This window comes from Ochotona princeps, chromosome 11 (assembly GCF_030435755.1).
Source record: "Ochotona princeps isolate mOchPri1 chromosome 11, mOchPri1.hap1, whole genome shotgun sequence".
NCBI lineage: Eukaryota > Metazoa > Chordata > Mammalia > Lagomorpha > Ochotonidae > Ochotona > Ochotona princeps.
Window position 1 is genome coordinate 66,588,079 of NC_080842.1, and position 20,692 is coordinate 66,608,770.

Below are 20,692 nucleotides of genomic sequence, written 5' to 3' on the forward strand. Positions count from 1 at the left end.
ACATGAAAAAGCTTTCAATTTTAAACAGTAAGCACAAATTATGAAAATAAAGTTTAAAAATCTGCAAAATTAAATATCTAAATAATTAACATTGCAAAACTACTGATTTCTTTTCTAAATTTCAAAAATTGAGGTATAGCAAAGGAGATGTCATCAGTCAAAAAAAGTGTGCCATAAAATAGCTGACTGCTGGAAAAATCTCTCACAGAGATATAAAAATAGTGCATAACAAATGTCAAAATGGATCGAGGTTTGGCAGGGTCAAGGTTAGAAAAGAATACTCCAAAAAATCTGGAGGATCATGGTTAAGTAACAAATAGGGAACATTGACAAATAAATTAGTAAAAAGCTCTTCTGAAAACAGCATCAACTCTAAACATTAAAAACTTGAACCACAACCACAATAAAACAGCAGAGCTAGACATGAACCACATATTTTTACAGTACAAAAAAGCACACCATAGACATCCAATATTAAGATCAACACTTTACTCACATGAAAGATTGTCCCAAGGGTTTGCTATATAGCAACACCCTTGTAATTTTCTCTCTTTAGAGTCAAAAATCTTAGTTCCGCATTTTTTAAAAAAACATTTACCATTGTTGGGTGCTTTGCTGAGATTGCAGAGTAACTCTTACATTAAAATAGAGGGGCTAGTTGCGTTAAAAATGCTCTAAAGAGAAAAAATATTACTAATGATATTCTAATAGTGTTCAGTACCAAGAGAAACTCATTAACTACTGCATGTTTCCATGCTACTTTCTCAAAGAAAAAATAAATAAATAAAACCTCAAAGCAAACTGCAAGCAAAGTCATTACAAAAAGTCCTTCATCAGAACAAAACAAAACTTAACCATTAAGAACAAGGTTCCATGCAACAGTGACCCCAGTTTAGACAGAAGACCCCCATTTACATAGGTCAAACATGTAAGCAAGTTGAAGCCAGATTTCACCACTGTCTGAAAGGTCAAATTGAATTTTGTGCAACTAGCCATCTTTATTATTTCCCCATCTCCATTTTGACATTACTTAGGTTTACTAAAGTTTTGCATTCTTCTTAAAATTATTTTGTTAAACATGGGCTTCTCTCGGGTCTTACATTGGTGGGTGACTGGTTAGCAGTGTGCTGGCCATCTTTGGTTTATAAAGGATGTCTTAACCATAAACTATCAAAGGGGCTAAAATCAGCTTTCTTTAAAATTCTTGTGTTGTCCTTTTACTCAGTCTTTTACCTATTCTCTATCACTGCACATGAATCAGAACCGCACGTCACACAATTGCACAGGGATTACAAGGATTACATCCAGTCTGCATAAAACCGAATTCCACTACTGACCAGATCACAAAATGGCTGCACTCTCTAATCTAAAACTAATTTGCATATTGTACACATGTAGGACATTTTTAAAACTCGAGTCACAATAATGCATGCAAGTTCGCTTTTTAAACAAATTTTGTAATTTGTTCATGCTACCTAGATTCAAGAGAGCTTTTTTTTTGAGCAGTTGCAATACCTCACCTCTTGTTAGTTAATAATTCTAGTGCATGCATATGATGTATACAGGTAAGTAAACATGCATTTGTTTCACATTCTAAAACTATGGCAGTTTAGGCCATATTGTGCTGCCTGCATTTTATCTGCAATGCAGTGTCTCTAACTTTTTCAATCCCGTATTAATAGGTGGCATTTACACATAACACCTATATAGCAGCAAAGCTAATACAGCTTGTGATTAAAAATGTTTAAAAATAGCTAATAAATCAGATTATCTTGAGGTATTATTTCTTGCAAGTCAAAATGGAGAGCAAAAAAATCAACCCTAATTTTTAGTTTATGTATACACTGAAAATAGCAACAATAAAAATAAGCATTTGTAGCAGACATATTCCATCTTCACTATTATTTTGCTACCTTTGGTAAATTACTGGGGCAGATCTTGAAGTTAAAAACCCATGTTTAGAAATAAGTGCACGCTTCCCCCACTATACAGCAGCAGACTGTGTTGCCCCTACGCAAAACATTCTCATATCTAAGTTTAACTTTACATATAAAAATAACTTGGAGAAAATACAAAAAAACATTTTATTTTAACATGAAAATATCACAAAAATTAGTAAGCCTGAGATGTAGGGTTTTGGTGAAAAACAAGAGGCTTGTAGTGTTTTGGCTGCTGATAAAGATGCATGTATTGATAGCTGGGGTGAACAGCAGAAGAATGCACTTATTTCTTCTGCATGTCAGTATCTTCAGACACAGTAAGCCACATGCACCCTTTCCTCCCTTGTTAAACAGAGGCCAGTGTGCTATCCTTAGTTCCAGCGGAAGTGGATCTGACGTGGGCGATCTGCACCTTCCTTCACCAATGGCTTATGGAACTCACGTCCTGCACGAGAGTGGATATTTGCCCAACAAAACTCACAGTAATACTGCAGGCAAGTGACATTGGCACAAAAGAACGGAGCAAATTTTCCACCACAGCGTGCGCCCTGGCATTCATCACACATCTGGTCATCTAGCACATATGGCTTTACCTCCACCTAGAAAAAAGAGAAAAAAAATGCCTCATAAGGGTTTGCATCAGACAGCAAATCTATGAATGAATTCAAAAGTTCATATAGTATTCCAGGGGAAAGAACCAGCATTAAAAAGTGACAAAATAGGAAGTTTTTCAGAGAAGCATCTTTCCCATCCATACAAATTTTAAAAAAGATCAGACATAGGTATTTGGTGTAACAGTTAAGATGCTGCTTGGGATGCTTGCATCGGCTCTTGGAGTGCCTGGGTTCGAGTCCTGGCTCCACTGCTGGGTCTAGATCCTTGCTCCCGTGAGCTCCGGGAGACCGAAGGGACAGCTCTAGCAGGTGGACTTCCTCCCCTCAACCCGGTGGGAGACAGAGACCGAGTTCTGGTCTCCTGACTTTGGCCTGGCCTAGCCTGTGTGTTACAGGCACTTAGGGAGGAAAATAGAAGATTCAAGAGTTCTGTTTCTGCATTTTAAACAAAATAAAATCAATAATTTTGTTACTGTGCTAATGGTCATTTTATATACTATGTTTTCATGGTCATAACCAACTGGTAGATTCAATTATGTCTAATTAATTTTGTGGCATTTTTATTGCAGATTTATTTATCTGAAAGGCAGAGAAACTGAGAGAAAACTCATCCACTGGTTCACTCCTCAAGCGCTCACCATGTCTGGGGATAAGCAAGCTGGAACTGGGAACTGGGTCTTCAATCCAAGTCTCTTGTGTGAGTGAGAAGGAAGTTGAGAATTTCCAGAGTCAGAAAATACTTGTTTAAATAGATTAACACAGTTTTCACACCTTTTACCCATTATTGCAACTCCAACTGTGGAATGGAGATAACTGCTAAGACATCTTGGTCTCCTGCAGATCAGAGCTGCACCTGACGGTAAACAACCGCACAAACAAACCAGAACTATGGACAGTCTAAGGGCATATTTGAATGTACCAGAGACAAAGTAAAACTCCACTGTGGAAGAAGAGCTCCGCAGGAAACGGCAGCCATCACCCACTCCCGTCTGCACAGGAGTAATGGACTCTATCTCACAGCAGCGGGGATTACACTGTGCGTAAGACAGCTCTTGGCACATATCGAATACTCTGAAAATCATAGGTGACCACTATCATGTTGTGATGATCTTGTGATAACTGCTTTACGAGAAAGATTCACTATTTATTTGAAAGGCAGAGTTACAGAGACGGAGGGAAATGAGATCTTTCAATCACTTGCTTATTGTCTAAACAGCTTCAACTTCCAGGGCTGTGCCATACTGAGGCCAGAAGCCCAGAGCTTCTTCCAGGTTTCCGATGTGGCAGCAAGAGCCCAAGCACTTGGGCCTTCCCTGTGCTGCTTTCCCTCGGACATTAGCAGAGAATTGGATTGGAAGTGGAATAGCTGGGACTGCAACTGGCACCCATATGGGATGGTGACATTGTGGGTGGTGGCTTAGCTTGCTATGCTGCAACACAAGCCTTGTGATAACTTCTTGATTAGAAGGTTACTACCTCTGAGTGGCCAAACAGTGCCAGACAGTCTAACAGTGCAATTGTTCCTTACTTAAGACAAAAAATTTAATGCACAAAGCTCCTCTAGAAGTTGAGATTAAGTAGAATTTTCTTGGGGTAAAAAATAATGATCCAATAAGTTGTATCAGGAATGCAATCTACTAAATACTTGCATGTGTACAGAAAATGAACAAATCAGGATATTCTTTGCAGTGTTATTTGCAAGAATAAAACTAGTCTGAAGCCACCAAAACCTGATGAAAATTTATCTAAGACAATTATTTGATAGAAAAATAACAGTTACATTATTTTTAAGATTTGTATTATTTAGGGTTAGGAATGTTTCTTTCCTAAACTGCTAGGTTTTTCTTTTTTTTTTTTTTTTTTTTTTTTTTGATTTGTGAAGTTTTCTTTGCCAGGTAAGAATTTTTTTTTTTTCCAACAGAAATTAACTTTCATTTACTTCTCAATAGTTTAAATCACTGATGGGTACAGTAACATCCCATGGGTTTGCGTCCAGTGGCTGTTGCGAGGTTTGGCACAAAACATGCCATGTTTCCATGAACACAAGTTATCTTTCCCCAGATCACTCCAGTTTCGTTGTTCAGGCCGTGGAGTCACTGGTGCTGTTTTAGGCTTTGTGCACACGAGCACTCCTTACTCTGAATAGAACTGTTTTATCTCAAGCACAAACACCTTCAGATTTAAGAAGTGCTGTGTGCTCTCTGGTTCTAGAGGCCTCTTTTACAGCGAGCAAAAACAGCCCTGAACCTCAGCCGGCCAGATGATGGTCTTCCAGAAGTCCTGTTCCCAGAGGCTCTCCACAGACTCCAAGATGGTGGAGAGAGTCACTTACAGATTTTTGTTTTGTTTACCAACAGAAACTGAGTTGCAAGACAAACTTTGACACAAACTGGAAAGTTTTTAGCTTAATCTTTCAATTTTTCCTTTATCACCTCTATGTTTTATCTTCCATGTTTGGTTTTTGATTATCTTCACTACAATGATAATCAAGGAATAATTTCTCTCCTTCAGTATGTGTACTAGCAGAAGGCTGAGTGGGAAGCAGAGGAGCAGGAACCGGAAGCAGGCACTCTGATGCGGCTTGCGGATGCCCCAAGTAGTAATTTAACCAAATGTCCGCCGTGAGAATCGCTAGACCATAAACTTCATGTGCTCTGCTGTACTGCCAGCACAATGACAGCAGAATCTTGGCAGGTAGGAGCTATGTGTCAAGATTTTTTGTAAATTCTCTGGAGACTAACATACATCTAAAGCTGAAAACCACAAGACTAGAGCATTCGTATGTGCAAATCACTTAAAAAAGTATATGCACGCATGTCTGAATGGACGCATATCCCCTATTCTTACGACACATTTTGGCAGGGAGGAGGGAATGGGGGCGTTATCTTATGCAGCAGTGAAATAAAAACATCCTTCTATATTGATGAGCTGAATCTAATCTGTAATTGTTTTTTTTGGTAACTGCAATGGTTTGATGATTATATTGATTACTTCCACTGTCCATCAGCATTAACTACTATTCACTAATCAGTGTTAATTATCCAGCTTTCCTGAAACCAAGGGACAAGGAAGAGGCTTTGAGAAATTGTCACACTGGGAAAACAAGAAGCAGCTCAAATTATATCTATTAATTTGGGTAAGAAAAATCACCGATCCCATATTTTCAGTATGTCTCAACTGGACTGGAAATTTTCAAAGTGATTATTCCAGGGTACTGCTTAGATCTGTTTTGTAACTGCTGACAGACTTTACTATAAAACAGATTTGTTAATGGATACATGACTTTTGCTTCCTTTCCCCGGGAGTAGATGGTAATTAGTGCTCAAAATTTCCCCACTGGGCGGCTTTCAGTTACCACTCTTACGACTTGCTAAAAGTTCTCATCAGATGACCCAGCAACATTTCTAAAGAGCTACTGCTTCAGCTCATGTGAACTACTAATAATATACAGCGTTGTTATTTTTACATTTTATGACAAATGAAAACTAAAAATAGCACTCACTGTATACTAAGTCATTCTAAGTGCTTGTACATATTTGAATTCATTAATCCTAAAAATAAATGACAGAAACATTGTTTTCAATTTTGTAAGTGAAGAAAAAGCAGCATGGTGTAGGTCGATTTGCCCAGAATTACGGGGCAAATGGTAGATATGGAATTCGATCCCAGACAGTATGACTCCACAGTGCAAGCTTAGAAAACAAGCTCTGTTCCAAGGTTAGGAGAGTTGAGTATTATGACAGACATAAATGACATTTATGCTTTTTATGTTATACTTAAAGTATGTTCAGACTTCATATTTTAAGAGTATTCTGATATAACATCCTTTAACTCAAAGAGTTAAAATAGTATAAAAATACTCAGCATTTTAATTGTATTATTAGCTTCTTATTGTTGCGTAAGTGATTTCCCAGTACACAACTTACACGTTTATCAATATCCCCATGCTGAAGCTGAACAAATCGAGCACTAATGGCAGCAATGTAGCTCTGCTGATTGGAGAAAGCAACTCGTCCAGCACCTTTTGGGTATTTCAGCTCAGGATCTGTGTCAATTCCTGCATAACACACTCCGCCATACAGCCGGTCCATGATCATAGCAAGCTCCACTTCAAAAGAAAAAGATGCACACATCAAACACAAGGAGAGCATTTTAAGTACAGTCCATGCTTCTTTCCAAACCCAGTTTTTTCCACTTACATCCACCCACTCTCACACTCTCACAGAAGGACACAGCTTTTCAATTCTCCCTGTCCCATTGTTTTCTCCTCATACTCGAACATTTTGCAGTTTGTCCCAGCTTTTAAAAATTCCCATACCCCGATTTCTTCTTAACTACTAATTCAAATTTTTCAAAAAAATTTTTTCTGTATTCTCAATTCCTCTTCTTCCACTATCGTTTAAACAGACTATCCTCAACTCCATATTAATTGTTCGTATTAAAATGTGAGTTACTTTTCCTACTGCCAAGTTCCACCATTAAACTATCCACAAGCACCATTTAGTTCAGTCACTGATAACTTCTTGTTAGTTCCAATTCAAGTCTTCATTTTTCATTGTCATTCTAGCCTAGGTTTCAGCCCTTGGACCTCTGCCTATGTCCAGGCATTGGAAACTTTACACCACGTCATGACTATACAAACTATTGACATGTTTCAAGTGTCCACATTCGTACTTCTAGCTTGGGATTCTCTCCTGGGTTCCAGACTCATACATACAGCTGTCTCCGTGTGTAACTGCCACTGGCATTTAACAAACTAGAACAGTGTCTTTAAAGTACAACACACACAAAAGCATCTCTATGCTATTACTGTCCAGCGAGTTTCGCTGGCCTTCCTGGTGAGTAGCAAGAAGGATCCTGCTGTCAAGTCAAGATTCTTTGCTTCATTTTTTGTTTTCCGTTTCCTCTCTGTAACATGCAATCCTATGAGCTGATTTTCATAACACACCTAGACTCTGATCTACCTACCCTCCATTACTAACATTTTGTGGAAAGTGATTATTATTTCATTATTGGACTCATCACAATAGCCTTGTTTCTGCTTTGGACTCTTCTTTCCCACTTACTTTAACAGGAGCAGCAGGAATGATTCCCTTCAACCAACACTTTTCTCCATGTCAGCCTTTACATTTACAAGTATCTGTGACATCTCCTTCAGTTAGCTGTTTTCCCACTGCAAATATCACGCTGGTGTGCCTCCTGGACCTTAGTAACAGGCTCCCCTATGATCATGTTCCTCTGCCTAAAAACTCTTCCATCGTGTTCCTGCGCTATAAGTACAGTACTTTTTCTTAATGTCTTCTTGAATTTTACTCTCCTCATTCTCTTTCCTTCTTTCAGTCCCTCTGAGAAATCCTGGTCTCATTCTTTCAAGACTTTTGAATACATCATAGTTTTAAACACACTCCGCATAACCCTACCAGATCACTCTGACGCCTTCGATTCAACCTTTGTTAGCTCAAATGCAAGTATTTAAGTAACACACTATTTCTGATTCCCTTGTGATATGTTCCTTTACTCCCTATAGCTTTCACAGCAACTATCATTTATGTTAAACAATTAATATATGTGAACACATCTTTAATACGTATCTCTCAGGTTCGAAGATGATGTTCTCAGTGATGCAAATCACCAACATCCTTCACATGGTGCACAACATGCACACTAGGCATCTGTAGCTACAATTATGCTATTACACATCATCTTTCAATAGATTCCCGGTTGCTGGTTCCTGCCTATCAATAAATATCTGAAATGCTACTGTGGTTTTAATAATCGGAAAAAAAGAAAACAAATGCATTTAAGATCTCAGAATCAACCCACATAAAATAGAACCCAAATCCTTACATCTTAGAAATGAGATACAGTCCCAGAGTCAGAAGTATTATTTGAGTAGATTCTCCTGCTTGGGAATCAGTTATTAATACGGATAGATGAGTTTCTAACTCCTGAGCTACGTAAGCATTTCATATGGCCGGGATGTGGGATGGGAGTGGTCACAGAATTTGTTTCAGAATTCTGCAGTCAACAGAACTGAAGCATGAGGAACTGCCCATGCCCAATTTACAATGTTATGCACACAGCTGCTGCCCAAGTTACTAAATTGACTTGTTCATATTTCAATTTCTATTACTGAACCCAAATTTGCTAACATTTTACTTACCGGCTCTTAATGGCCTGGGAACACCTCCAACAAAAATTGTTTTTCGGGGATCCAAAGGCTGAGACCCATCCATCACAAAATCACTATCACTCAAATTCCAAGGACGAATTTGAACCTATGGAGAAAGTTATGTTTGATCTTTTATACTCTTGATAGCTCACAAAGCTTTCCACCACTTAACAATGACCCTTCTATTGTTAAAAAATGTGTACACCTGAATTTGGAAATACATCACTGGTATAATTTTTTATCCAGATCCCATAAAATCATCTGGATATTTTAAAAACTGATATTAACACAAGAGTTCAACTATTTAAAAAAAAATAATTCACAGTCATTTCAAAACAGTTTTTAGGAAACTTGTACTTGTATTCCGTAATTTATGTGTCCCAACTTACTGGCTTGTCCTTGATGGTAGGGCTGGAAACACACAGGTAGAGCTTTCCATCTTCTTCGATACAGGCATCAATTAGTGCCTGAACTGAGCTCTCCTCTTGAAAGAGAAGGAATGCATAGCCTGCAAGAACCATTAAAAATGAGGCAATCACCTCTTGAGTGAATTTACCCAAAATGTCAGTATTGTTTAAACATATATACATTTTCCAAATTTCTGCAGCAGCTGAGTTAGTCTGGTCTCAGGTGAAACCAGGAGCCAAGAAACCAATTCAGGTCTTCAAGGCAGGTAGCAAGAACCTACTACTTGAGCCAACACTGCTTCCTCCCAGGGTCTGCATTAGCAGTCAGGTAGTCAGGAGCCACAGGTGGAATCCTTCAACATGGAAGTGGTCATCTGAGCCTCTAGGCTAAATGCTCACTTCAAAAAACAGCAAACAAGGCTAGAAACTTCATCTTCTACAGGAGAACAATACATACCAAAACAGATACTCCAGCAATGTCAGGACACACTTAAATAACAGAATGATGGACTTATGACTCCTTATGAAGGAGTATACTATTGTAATAATATGGGGGAAATCAGTTGGTGGGGGGAGAGAACTTAGGGAGGGGGTAGTGGAAATCCCAGAGCCTATGGAACTGTATCATAAAATTTAAAAAATAAAATAGAAAAAAGAAATACTCCCAACCATCTGGTACCAGGCTGACTCTGAGGCCTTACCCTCTCCATATCTGAGTTCCAGTTCCCTGACAAATTCCTGATGATACTAAAAAAAAAGCCTATCCCAGGGAGTTTGGAATGAAACATGTACATAAGACTAAGTCAGAGCTTCTAGATCAAGGCTCAGTTCAGGTGAGAAGCAGCACATTTCCCCACTGCTTGGAGATGACAGCTTCTGAAAATGATCGCGTAACAGTCAATACACCATCTGACGCCTTCTGTTTGAATGAAGTCTATTCTGTCTGCAGGATGCATTAATTTGTTTTGGTAAGATTTATTTATTTTTATTGAAAGACAGATTTACAGAGAGGAGAGACAGAGAGAAAGATCCTCTGTCCACTGGTTCACTCCCCAAGTGGCCACAACGGCCAATGATCCGAAATCAGGAGCCAGGAGCTTCCTCGGGGTCTCCTACACAGGGTCCCAAAGCTTTGAGCCATCCTCTCCTGTTTTGCCAGGCCACAAGCTGGGAGTTGGAAAGGAAGTAGAACACCTGGGAGATGAACTAGTGCCCATATGAGATCCTGGTGCTTGCAAGGCAAGAATTTAGCCACTAGGCTACTGTGCTGGGCCCCCATGATTTTTTTTTTTAATTAACAACTAACAGTTGCTTGCTCACAAGAAAAGAAGGAAGAGCATATTTCCCAGTTGTACAGGACTCTAAACTGGAAACTGGGTTCAAGTCTAAACATCATCTCCAAACTCCATGCACCCAAGTATGCGCTTGCTCCCCAGTGTATTCTAGAGCTTGTATAACCCTAAAGGCATACACAGGAATCTTCATCTACACACCTGCTGAAGGTATTAACAAACTTGGAGACGGCATGAGAACCCTTGAGACTGACTGACTCCATTTTATTCCGTTTTATTCAGGCAACTACTTGGCTTGAACCTAACTTTAATCATTTAATCTTTCTTGGCACCCAAGTTTTTTTCTTCTGTGAAATAGGAAAAAATGTTTCAAATTCAGTCAAATGACATAGAACTACAAGTATCCTCAAAACATCACATTTTGATAACAATTTAATGCAAAATAAATGTAGAGTATGGCAATCTAGTCCCGATATGAAACTGCTGTCAAGTACACATGCAGGTCTGTCCCAAGAGCAACTGGAAGAGCCAGGCTACATTCCATGTAGAATTCAAAAACTGCAGCTTGATGGCACTGATGCTGCAAAGGGCTCACGTGGAACAAAAGTATTTTGTTCTATTAAGATCAAGATTAAAAACAAACTTGATTGCAGAAAAAACCTAATGTTATAAAACAAAAAAACGTATAAATACAAACTTCCAAAGGTAAGATTATTGAAGATTAAGACATCTTAGAATTTTACTTACAAAAATTCTAAGTATGCTTGAAAATATGAAACGTTTTCTTAAGGCTTTAATTTTGATAAAAAAAAAAAACTAAGGATGTGAACAGAACTATTTTGTAATATTCAAGATGCTATAAGACCAATTCGATAAAACAGCAATTTAAATTGTTTTTAATGCTTAGTTTTTTGTAATACTGCTTCGCGCTCAAGCACACTAAATTTAATCTTGATTGATTTTATTATGAAGAAATAAATGCAATACAAAAGTTAATACAGCAACATGGTACATAAATTATAACCTAGCTAACACAAGCTTTTAGCTATAAAAACATTCCTACCAAAAACACAGCCGATAATAGCTTCTTTATTCACTGCAAAGGAAACAGAGGCACACTTGTGGCTCAGCAGCTCCAGGCTGCTTTACCTGGAGGGCAACTTCACCAGCTGAATGGGTAGCCACACCAATGACTTCCAAAGCATAGAAAAGACCAAAACATTTGAGAGAACAAGGTTTGGAAATGGCTACAATTACAATGCACCAAAAATCTATGACTTTTCATGTAATTTGCTTTTTCAATCTAAGAAGGTAAACAAAAACCTCAAAAATTATCATGACAATGATGGCAACAATTACATTCTTCCAACCAGATTACTAGAATTAGAATAAACTATCTCCTTATATGAACAAGTTGTTCATTTAAGACACGGATTTGTCTTTCCCAAATCAATTCTGATTTCTTTCTAAATTACAGATAAATTACAGCTATCCCCGAGTATACATGGAAGATTGCTTCCATAATCCCTTGTCGATACCAAACTTGCAGTGTTCAAGTCTCAAATGTCCAATGATGGAATACCTGCATATAATCTATGCATATGGTCCTGCATACTTTGTCTTCAGATTATATTTAGTACCTAATAAAATATGCTACATAAATAACTGCTACAGTGTGCTGCTCAGAAAAAAAGAAAAAAACCTGTATATAAATTTTCAGTGTAGTTTTTTCTTGAATATTTTCAACCTGAAGTTAGTTGAATCTGCAAATACAGAACCCAGGGATACTGAGGGATGACTGTGTATTTCAATTCCTGCTTCAAACTGTGTTCAACTTCTTATCTGCCCAAAATACTCAGTTCTTTACTGATTCAATATAAAATATCTCAGTGAAGATTTTTCTCCAACCTACTTAGTAATTTCTCTATTGTAAAGAATTTATTTTGCATACAGGAATAATGTTCTGTGGGTCATTTTCAATCTAATAATTACTAATCTTATAAGAATACAAATATTCAAAAGTAAATAAAGACACAGCTGACACTAATAAAATAGCCCTTCAGTTGGTGAAGCTGCCTTTCAGGTAAAGCAGTCGTTCAGGGGCACGTCCTTTCCCCAGAGCTGGCCTCAGCCACGTGACTGGTGATCCTCATTGTACTGTGCCGATGGACATTTTTTCAGATGTCCATATCGAAGTTACTTAGAATGATGTTTTAGAGAAAACACACAGGAATTTGCTAATATGAATATATAAATCATTATCAAATTACTAAAGTAAAAATGTAGCAAGTCTCAGACATGGTTTTTAAAATAAAACAGGCTAATTCTCAAGATCTTTCTGTATCAGTCATCATCCAAGTAACTGACTCTCACAGAATACTCTATTAATTCTTAAACAAAGATGTGCCCACAGTCACTCTAACATAACACACAAAGTAAGCGATTCATATTATTTGTTTTGCTTGCATATAACTGATTCCCTAGAAAACATTAACAATAAAAACTTTTACCTTTTGGTGGAAAATAGGACTTGCTTTCTGCTTTATGAGGCCAATCGACTACCAAAGGGCCGAATCTTCGGAAGCTCGCAGTTATTTCATCTTAAGACAGGAAAACAATATTCATAAATATTATCCATGGTACATTCTAAGAAATAATCTGTTTTTAAATTACTATTTAGACTTAATATTTATGTAAGGACCAAATACTTTAATGTAAATTAGAAGACAGTAACTGGGAATACCTATTATCTTTATTAAATACTGCAAAACATTTAACATAAATTCATTTTTAAAAACACCACAATAGCAAAAATAATCCATTCTGTAAAAAATTTAAAATTTTTGCTCAATGTCAAATGGGTAGTCATGGCTTAACAGTATACCAATCCATGAACAATGCTGGCTTGAATAAAACATTAACATTATGTTAGGTAATAAAGGAGACCTATTGCTTCACAAGTAAGATCGTATTCTTACAGGAAAGAAGGTCTGCTGAAACATTAACATAGCTACAAGCTGATAGAATAAAAGCTACAAACTGACAGAAAAATAAGGTTTGAGGTATACTAGGTTGTTTCACTGAAATGCACATAAGTGAACTCCAATGATATGCTCTAAGTTAGAGAAACCTTATTATACTGAGCAATACTTTGTAGTAACTTTGTGGATATCTGAACCATACCTGAAAATTCTCTTAAACATCTTACCATTTCTGTTAGTTCAGAGCAAGTGTTGTACTTCCTTCAACCTCACAAACATAATTTTGTTTTTAATCTAATCTGAAGTTCTTTTCCATTGTTATTGTTACATGATAAATTTTCAGACTTTTAAAAAACAATTTTCAATCTCTTTACATCATGTTTCAGTTTGTCTTTTGGGCTTTATAGCCTCCTTCTCATCTATTTCCAAGATCTGTTTGGAAGATGTATGGACAGAGAGCAAGAGAGACAGAGAGGGAGAGAGATGTGCTGATCTGTTCTCCAAAATGCTGCAACAGCCCGGGCTAGGACAGGTCAGACAGGAGGCGGGGACTTCCTCCAGGTCTCCCATCAGGACAGTGGGGGTCAAAGTACTCAGGCCATCTTCTAGACTTTTCCCAGGCCATTAGCAGGGAGCTGGATTAGAAACGGAGCAGCCAAGCCACAAGTTGGTCCCCATATGGGATGCCGAGGTAGCCTGCAGTGGCACTACCTGCAGATCTCCCACCCATTTCTCAAGGCAGGTTTGTTTTTTTCCTGTAAGATGTTAAACTTTCCTTTATTTCCTTGAGTGTGTGTGTATGTGTGTTTATTATGACCATACAAAAAGTTTGAAGTGTTGTATATATTGAAATATGTTAGAAAAGTAAGTGACATCGGCCATGGAAACCTTTTATGCAAAAAGTGCTCGTATTTTCTTGTTCATTATAAGGCCTAAGAATAAAAAAGGCAAAAATTCCATACCCTCATTCACATATTCCAGGTTTTTTTCTTGTTTTCTTTTTAGTGATTTTTTTTTTTAAGATCAAATTACGCCTTTACCTTCATCAATATCTGGAGGAAGACCACCAACAAAGACTTTTCGAGAGAAGCGTTCTATTCGTTCTCCGTTTTGATGAGCTGAGTAACATGTGGGTGAGTTCAAAACACCAACTTGATCACTGTGACCATCATCTAGCAAGCCATCATCGATTGGAAAGAGGGAAGAACGACCTAAAATACAACAACAAATATGACTTGAATCTCAGATCTAAAATGCTAAATGAAAGTCAAGCAAAAAATATCAAAGAAATTTCAAGGTTTATAAAACAAAGGTAACCCAGGTGTTAGAAATAGCTAAAAACAGTTGAAATAATACATAGGTTTTATTGCTCTACAGATGCAAAATAAGCATTACTTAGGAATAAACCGTTGTGTGACAATAATTATCTTGCAAAAGAAATACTGTATCACTTCAGTATTAGACAGTGACAAGCATCTGGTAAGTGGGGACACTGACTGGATTATAACAGAAGAAACCTTTTAGGAACTGGGGCAGAAAGAGAGCAGCAGCAGCACACAGATACGAGGCAACAATAGTCAGGATAATGGCAATAAGTAATAACTTCTAGGGCCTTCAACTAACTTATCATACATGTACAAGTTTATGTACAGGTTCACACCGGCTTCTGCACATGATAAAGCACAAAAAGGTATCTCCTCCAAGACTTTCCATGTCCATGTGCACCCACCTTCAGGACTACACTGCTGAATAAGCACATTCTGTATAAAACTCAGAAGCATTTATTACACTCAGTGTGCTATCAGAAAAAATAAAGTCCCAAGAAAACACAGATACCTGCTCTCATGATACGTACACTGAAACAGGTAAGATCTATATAGGTAACTACACAGGTGTCCACAGGAAAGTTTCAGAGAAACAATGACACTGGAGGACAGGAGATTGGCTAATAAAAATGATGTTAAATCTCCAAGCAAAATTAGATAGTATTTGAGGTTGTAAAAAGGGAAAGGTATGGATGCTGGTTTATGGATTGGCTGCTTCAGTTCTCACGCTACTCCCTACTAATGCACTGTGGAAAGCAGTGGAGGCAATGCTTGGACCCTGCATCCATCTTGGAGACCTGGTGGAAACTCTTGGTTCCTGGCTTCAGTCTGGGCCCATATTGGTTGCTGTTGCTATCTGGGGAGTCGATCAATAAATGGAAGATGTTTCTCTTTAACATTTGACTTCCAAATAAATAAGAGAATCTTTAAAAATATAAAGGAGGTAGGGGCCTGGTGTGACGGTCCTTGTCTTGCATGTTTCAGGATCCCATATGGCCACCAGTTCTAATCCTGGCAGTTCCGCTTCCCATCCAGCTCCCTGCTTGTGACCTGGGAAAGCAGTTGAGGACAGCCCAAGGCCTTGGCACCCTGCACCTGCATGGGAGACCTGGAAGAAGCTCCTGGCTCTTGGTTTAGAATTGGCTCAGCTCCAGCTGTTGTGGCCACTTGTGGTAACCATCGGATAGAAGATCTTCCTCTCTGTCTCCACTCCTTTTTGTATATCTGCCTTTCCGATAAAAAGAAAATAAATCTTAACAAAAAAAAAAAAAAAAAGAGGTAGGAGATGGTGTGGTGGTGTAACAAGTTAATCTTCCACCTGCAAGTGCTTGTTTGTGTCCTGGCTTGTCCAGTTTGATCTGGCTCCCTGTTTATGGCCTGGAAAAGTAGCAGAGGATGTCTCAAGCCCTTGGGCCCATGTATCCACAGGAGAAACCAGGCAGAAGTTCCTGGCTTCTGACTTAAGATTAGCTTAGCTTTGGCTGTTGCAGCTTATGGGGAGTGTTTCAGAGGACTGAAGATATTTCTCTATCTTCTCTCTTTGTAAAATCTGTTTTTCAAATTAAAATAAATAAATCTTACTAAAGGGAGGGTGAGGTAACAGTGCTGAGACTTTATAGTAGGTAAGACACTTTTTTATAAGATTTATTTACTTACTGGAAAGTCAGATTTATAGAGAGAAGGAAAGACACAAAGAAAGACCATCCATCTGCTTGTTCACTCCCCAAGTGGCTGCAACAGCTAAAGCTGAGTTGATCTGAAGCCAGGACCCTGGAGTAGGGAACTTTTCCAGGTCTCCCATGTGGGTGCAGGGTCCCAAGGCTTTGGGTCATCCTCTACTGCTTTCCAAGTCACAAGCAGGGAGCTGGATGGGAAGTGGAGCAGCTGGGACACAAACAGGCACCCACATGGGATCCCAGCACACACGAACCAAGGACTCTAGCCACTAGGCTACCGCACTGGGCTGGGTAAGACATTTCAAGCAGGCCTGCTTGTAGGAACACAGTTTTGAGTTAAGTTTTCCACAAAAAAAAAAAAAAAAAAAAAAAAAAAAGAAGAAAGAAAATAAAATTTTAAAATGTCAATTTTTTTGATAGAGATAGGCTGAAACATCTGAAGAGATATGCTAAAGCCTTTGTAGCTGTTAATAAACTGCCAAAAAAAAAAAAAAAAAAAACCACCTACACAGTAAAACACAGATGTGGAAAATTAGGAACCTGGCAAGATAGCTCAGTGGCTAGATCCTTGTCTTACAGGTTCATGGATGCCATATGGATGCCAGCTCATGTCCCGGTTGCTCAGTTTCCCTTCCCTTCCCTGCTTATGGCCTGAGAAAACAGGACAGGATGACCCAAAGCCTTGGGACCCTGCACCTGCATGGAATACCTGGAAGAATCTCCTGGCTCCTGGCTTCAGATCAGCTCAACTCTGGGCACTGCAGCCACTTGGTGAGTGAACCAGCGGATGGAAGATATTTCTGTCTCTATCTTTCTGTAATTCTGCCTTGCCAATAAAATAATACATCTTAAAAAAATTAAAGAAATTAGAAAAGGGGAAATCAAAGAAATCTTTCAGAAATTAAGAATTATTAACTAAACATTAAGGACAAGAGAAACAGAAACTTTAGCTCAACTTTACCACAAACTTTAGCTCTATGAGTTTCACATGCTCAATATCGGGGGAAAAAAATGTATGGTAGGAGGTAGGAAATAAGAGGGAAAAAAAGTTATATTTGCAAGAAAATTTTCTGGAGCCAACTCCACCACGCTAGTATTTTAAAGTTCTTTGTAATATAACTATTAATGCCAAAAACTTTAGAAATAAATAAGGATAATACTTTGGAAAATTTATAAGGAAGAATGGAATATTCAAACTAGTAGAGAAAGGAGTGGTAGGAAATAAGTCAAAATATCCCTCGAGAAAAACAATGCAATCAAAGAAAAAGACAACTAGGTAACAAGGTTGAGATGGTGATTAAACACTTTTAAAAACTGACACTGTTTGAGGGTGTGCGTTATCTCTGAAGGAGACAGGTTTAGTAAAATCGGGTAATTCACATTGCATGTACTTCGAGTTTTTTAAAACATAGATACAAAATCAAGATTGCACATTAACTTTGTGCTGGAGAAGAAAAAAGAATGAGACTATAGATTGTTTTTTTTTTAAGATTTATTCATTATTTATTGAAAGGCAGATTCACCAAGAGAAGCACAAAGATCCTCTACTGCTGGTTCACTCTCCACGTGGCTGCAGCAGCCAGAGCTGAGCTGATCCAAAGCCAGGAACTAGGAGCTTCCTCTGGGTTTCCCACATAAATGCAGTATCCCAAGGCTTTGGGCCATCCTTGACTGCTTTCCCAGGCCACGAGGAGGGAGGCAGGTGGAAGTGCACCAGTGGCACCCACTCATGATCTTGACTCACGCAAGGCGAGGATTTAACTACTTAGGCCAAGGCACCAGGCCTTAGATTTTTCTTTCAAGATTAAGTGAACGATTTTTTTGATTCAGGAGACAACGCATATAATGTACATGTGTCATAATATTTAAGGAATATTCAGTATATAGAACTGTTACCATGTTACCATCTTGAAAAATGGCATCTAGTGACATGTGTGATTTCAAATGACAGTACGAGACACGGCCACCTGTGTAAAACAGGCTGGTGGCGAGAAGGGAGAGTCTCTTCTACGGGGGAGCTCGTTAGTTAGCTAGCAGCTGCGTGAAAAATTGGAAGTTAATATTACAAAACAAAATGGAGAAAGATCGCACTTGGTATAAGGAACAGGAATTATTTTACAGACTAAAACTCAGTTTAAGTAAGATGTTAACAATCTATGTTGACTAAGTCATTAAACTTTCCAAATAATTTTGCTGTCAAATATAGGAATCAATGAAGTATTAATTATGATACTCTTCTGATCAAGAGTAAGAAAGGTAGTTCTTTATAGGTCGTGTATTCCTTCTCTGAAATGTTTAGGTCACAGATGCCTCATTTTGGAATATTCTCACATTGAGTTCAGCATCCCTAATTCAAAAAATCAAACAAAACATGAAATGCTCAGATTGTTGCTTCAAGGTAAAAAATCTTCATAGACTTGCATCTTCAGAAAAAAACGTAGATTATAAATATGCAGGTATTAAATATCAATACTGATGAAGTGACAAAATGAACCACTGTAAGTAATTCCAGAATGAGAAGTGTGACTTGGGGCTGGAGCTATGGCATTGTCAGCTAAGCCTCTGCCTGAGGCAACGTCACCCCATATGGGCGTGGCTTCTGTACTGGCTGACCCACTTCCAATCCAACTTCTTGCTTAATGTGCCTGGGAAAGCAGCAGAAGATGGCCCAAGTGCTCGGACCCCAGCACCCATGTGGAAGACTCAGAAGCAGCTCCTAGCAACCAGCTTAGGACCAGCCTAGCTCTCATGGTTGTGGACCTTTGGGAAGTGAACCAGAGGATGGAAGATCTCTCTCTCTCCTGTGTTCCTCCCTCCTTCCTTTCTTCTCTCTTTGTAATTCTACCTTTTAGATAATAAAAAAAATTTTCTAAATAGATGACTTAAAACGACTTAAAACCTTGTTAACCATAATACAGTAACTACAGTCACATTAAAAATATATTATCATAGCTATATTGTTACTAATTAAGCTGTAGTCTTACTAAAGGATTATAGCCAGTGTTATCTATTTTAAAACCCTACAATATATATATCAATATATATGTTATAATCTATCAACCAAACTTCAGCTTAAAAAAAAAGCTATAACTGAAGGGTTAAAATATTTTACACAACAGCTATGGCAACAAGAATCTTCATTGCTAACAAAATAGTAACCTCTTTAAAGAGCCTCCCCTTACCCAGCCAGAAAGCTGTGGACTTAAATACTCTTAAAAAAAGAGCTAACTGAATATATATCATGTACAAAATATTTCTTGTCTTGGCTATCCTTCCTCAAATTTCAACAACAATCACTACATACATTTTCTCCCAAGCACACTAAAATCATATACACATATTTTCAGGTTCTGAAATCTTAAAAGAATGAAACAGAGTGAACTTGAAAAATATCCAAATTTTTTATCATACAGAAAAATCTACATTTAGAGGCTGATTTAGAGTTTTGAAACAGCATTAGAAAACAAGAAATACTTGTAAAACAAATCATCTTAGTTTCTGCCACAAAAAAGCTAGAAAAAGAATAGCAAATTAAATACAGAGAGAATAATGAATGAATAAACCAAACTAAAATCAGTGACATAGGAAATAGAATGGCACTACAGAAATCAGTAAAGCCCAAAAGCTAGCTCCTTAAAAACTCATAAAATGGGCAAAGCCCATTACTCACAGTAGGTATGGGGACATCAAGAAAACAGACTTAAAGATTGGGGCTGGAGTCATGGGCATAGCAGGTAGGGCAACTGCTTGTGATTCCGGCATCTCACATGGGACGATTCATGTCCTAGTTATTCCAGGTCCAATCCAGCTTCTTCTTAATGGCCTGGGCAGCAGCATAATATAGCCCAAGTGCTTAGGTCCCTGCCACTCACCAGAGGCACACATAAGAGCCTCCTGGTTTCAGCTTGGTTCCTCCTTAGCTACTGTAGCCAAGAGGGGATTCATCACCTCACAGAAGAACTCTGTCTTGCTCCCTCCCTCTCTGTAACTCTTCCAAATAAATAAGTCTTTTTAAAAACTAAAAGAGGAACTGGCGTTGTGGTGTAGCATACTAGTTCTCCACTTGCTGCTGCTGGCATCCCATATGGGTGCTGGTACACATATCCCGGTTGCTCCACTTCCCATCCAGTTCTTTACTTACATCCCAGGCAAGCAGCAGAGGATAGATGGCCCAGAGTCTTGGTGCAGGAGGGACAACTGATTGCATAAGAACAATTGAGGGAATATCATTTGTATGAGAACAACTGACTGGATATTATTTGAATGGAAACAATTGATTAGATAT

General features: G+C 38.2%; 1 protein-coding gene across 2 annotated transcripts in view; it reads right to left on the reverse strand.

Moving 5' to 3' along the window:
• Positions 1-2,065: 2,065 nt before the first annotated feature.
• The window catches only part of CPEB2 (cytoplasmic polyadenylation element binding protein 2), a 63,378-nt gene continuing 44,751 nt past the window's right edge, over positions 2,066-20,692 (reverse strand). The window contains exons 1-7 of one of the 2 annotated variants that reach the window (XM_058670294.1): positions 15,479-15,530; positions 14,447-14,617; positions 12,936-13,025; positions 9,116-9,234; positions 8,718-8,832; positions 6,481-6,662; positions 2,066-2,539 (exon numbers count right to left, since the gene is read on the reverse strand). In XM_058670294.1, the coding sequence (XP_058526277.1) occupies positions 2,312-2,539; positions 6,481-6,662; positions 8,718-8,832; positions 9,116-9,234; positions 12,936-13,025; positions 14,447-14,617; positions 15,479-15,515 (942 nt within the window). In that variant the 5' untranslated portion in view covers positions 15,516-15,530 and the 3' untranslated portion in view covers positions 2,066-2,311. Of the gene's footprint in view, positions 2,540-6,480; positions 6,663-8,717; positions 8,833-9,115; positions 9,235-12,935; positions 13,026-14,446; positions 14,618-15,478; positions 15,531-20,692 lie in introns of those variants that run through there. The other variant, XM_058670293.1, reaches the window with a different exon arrangement.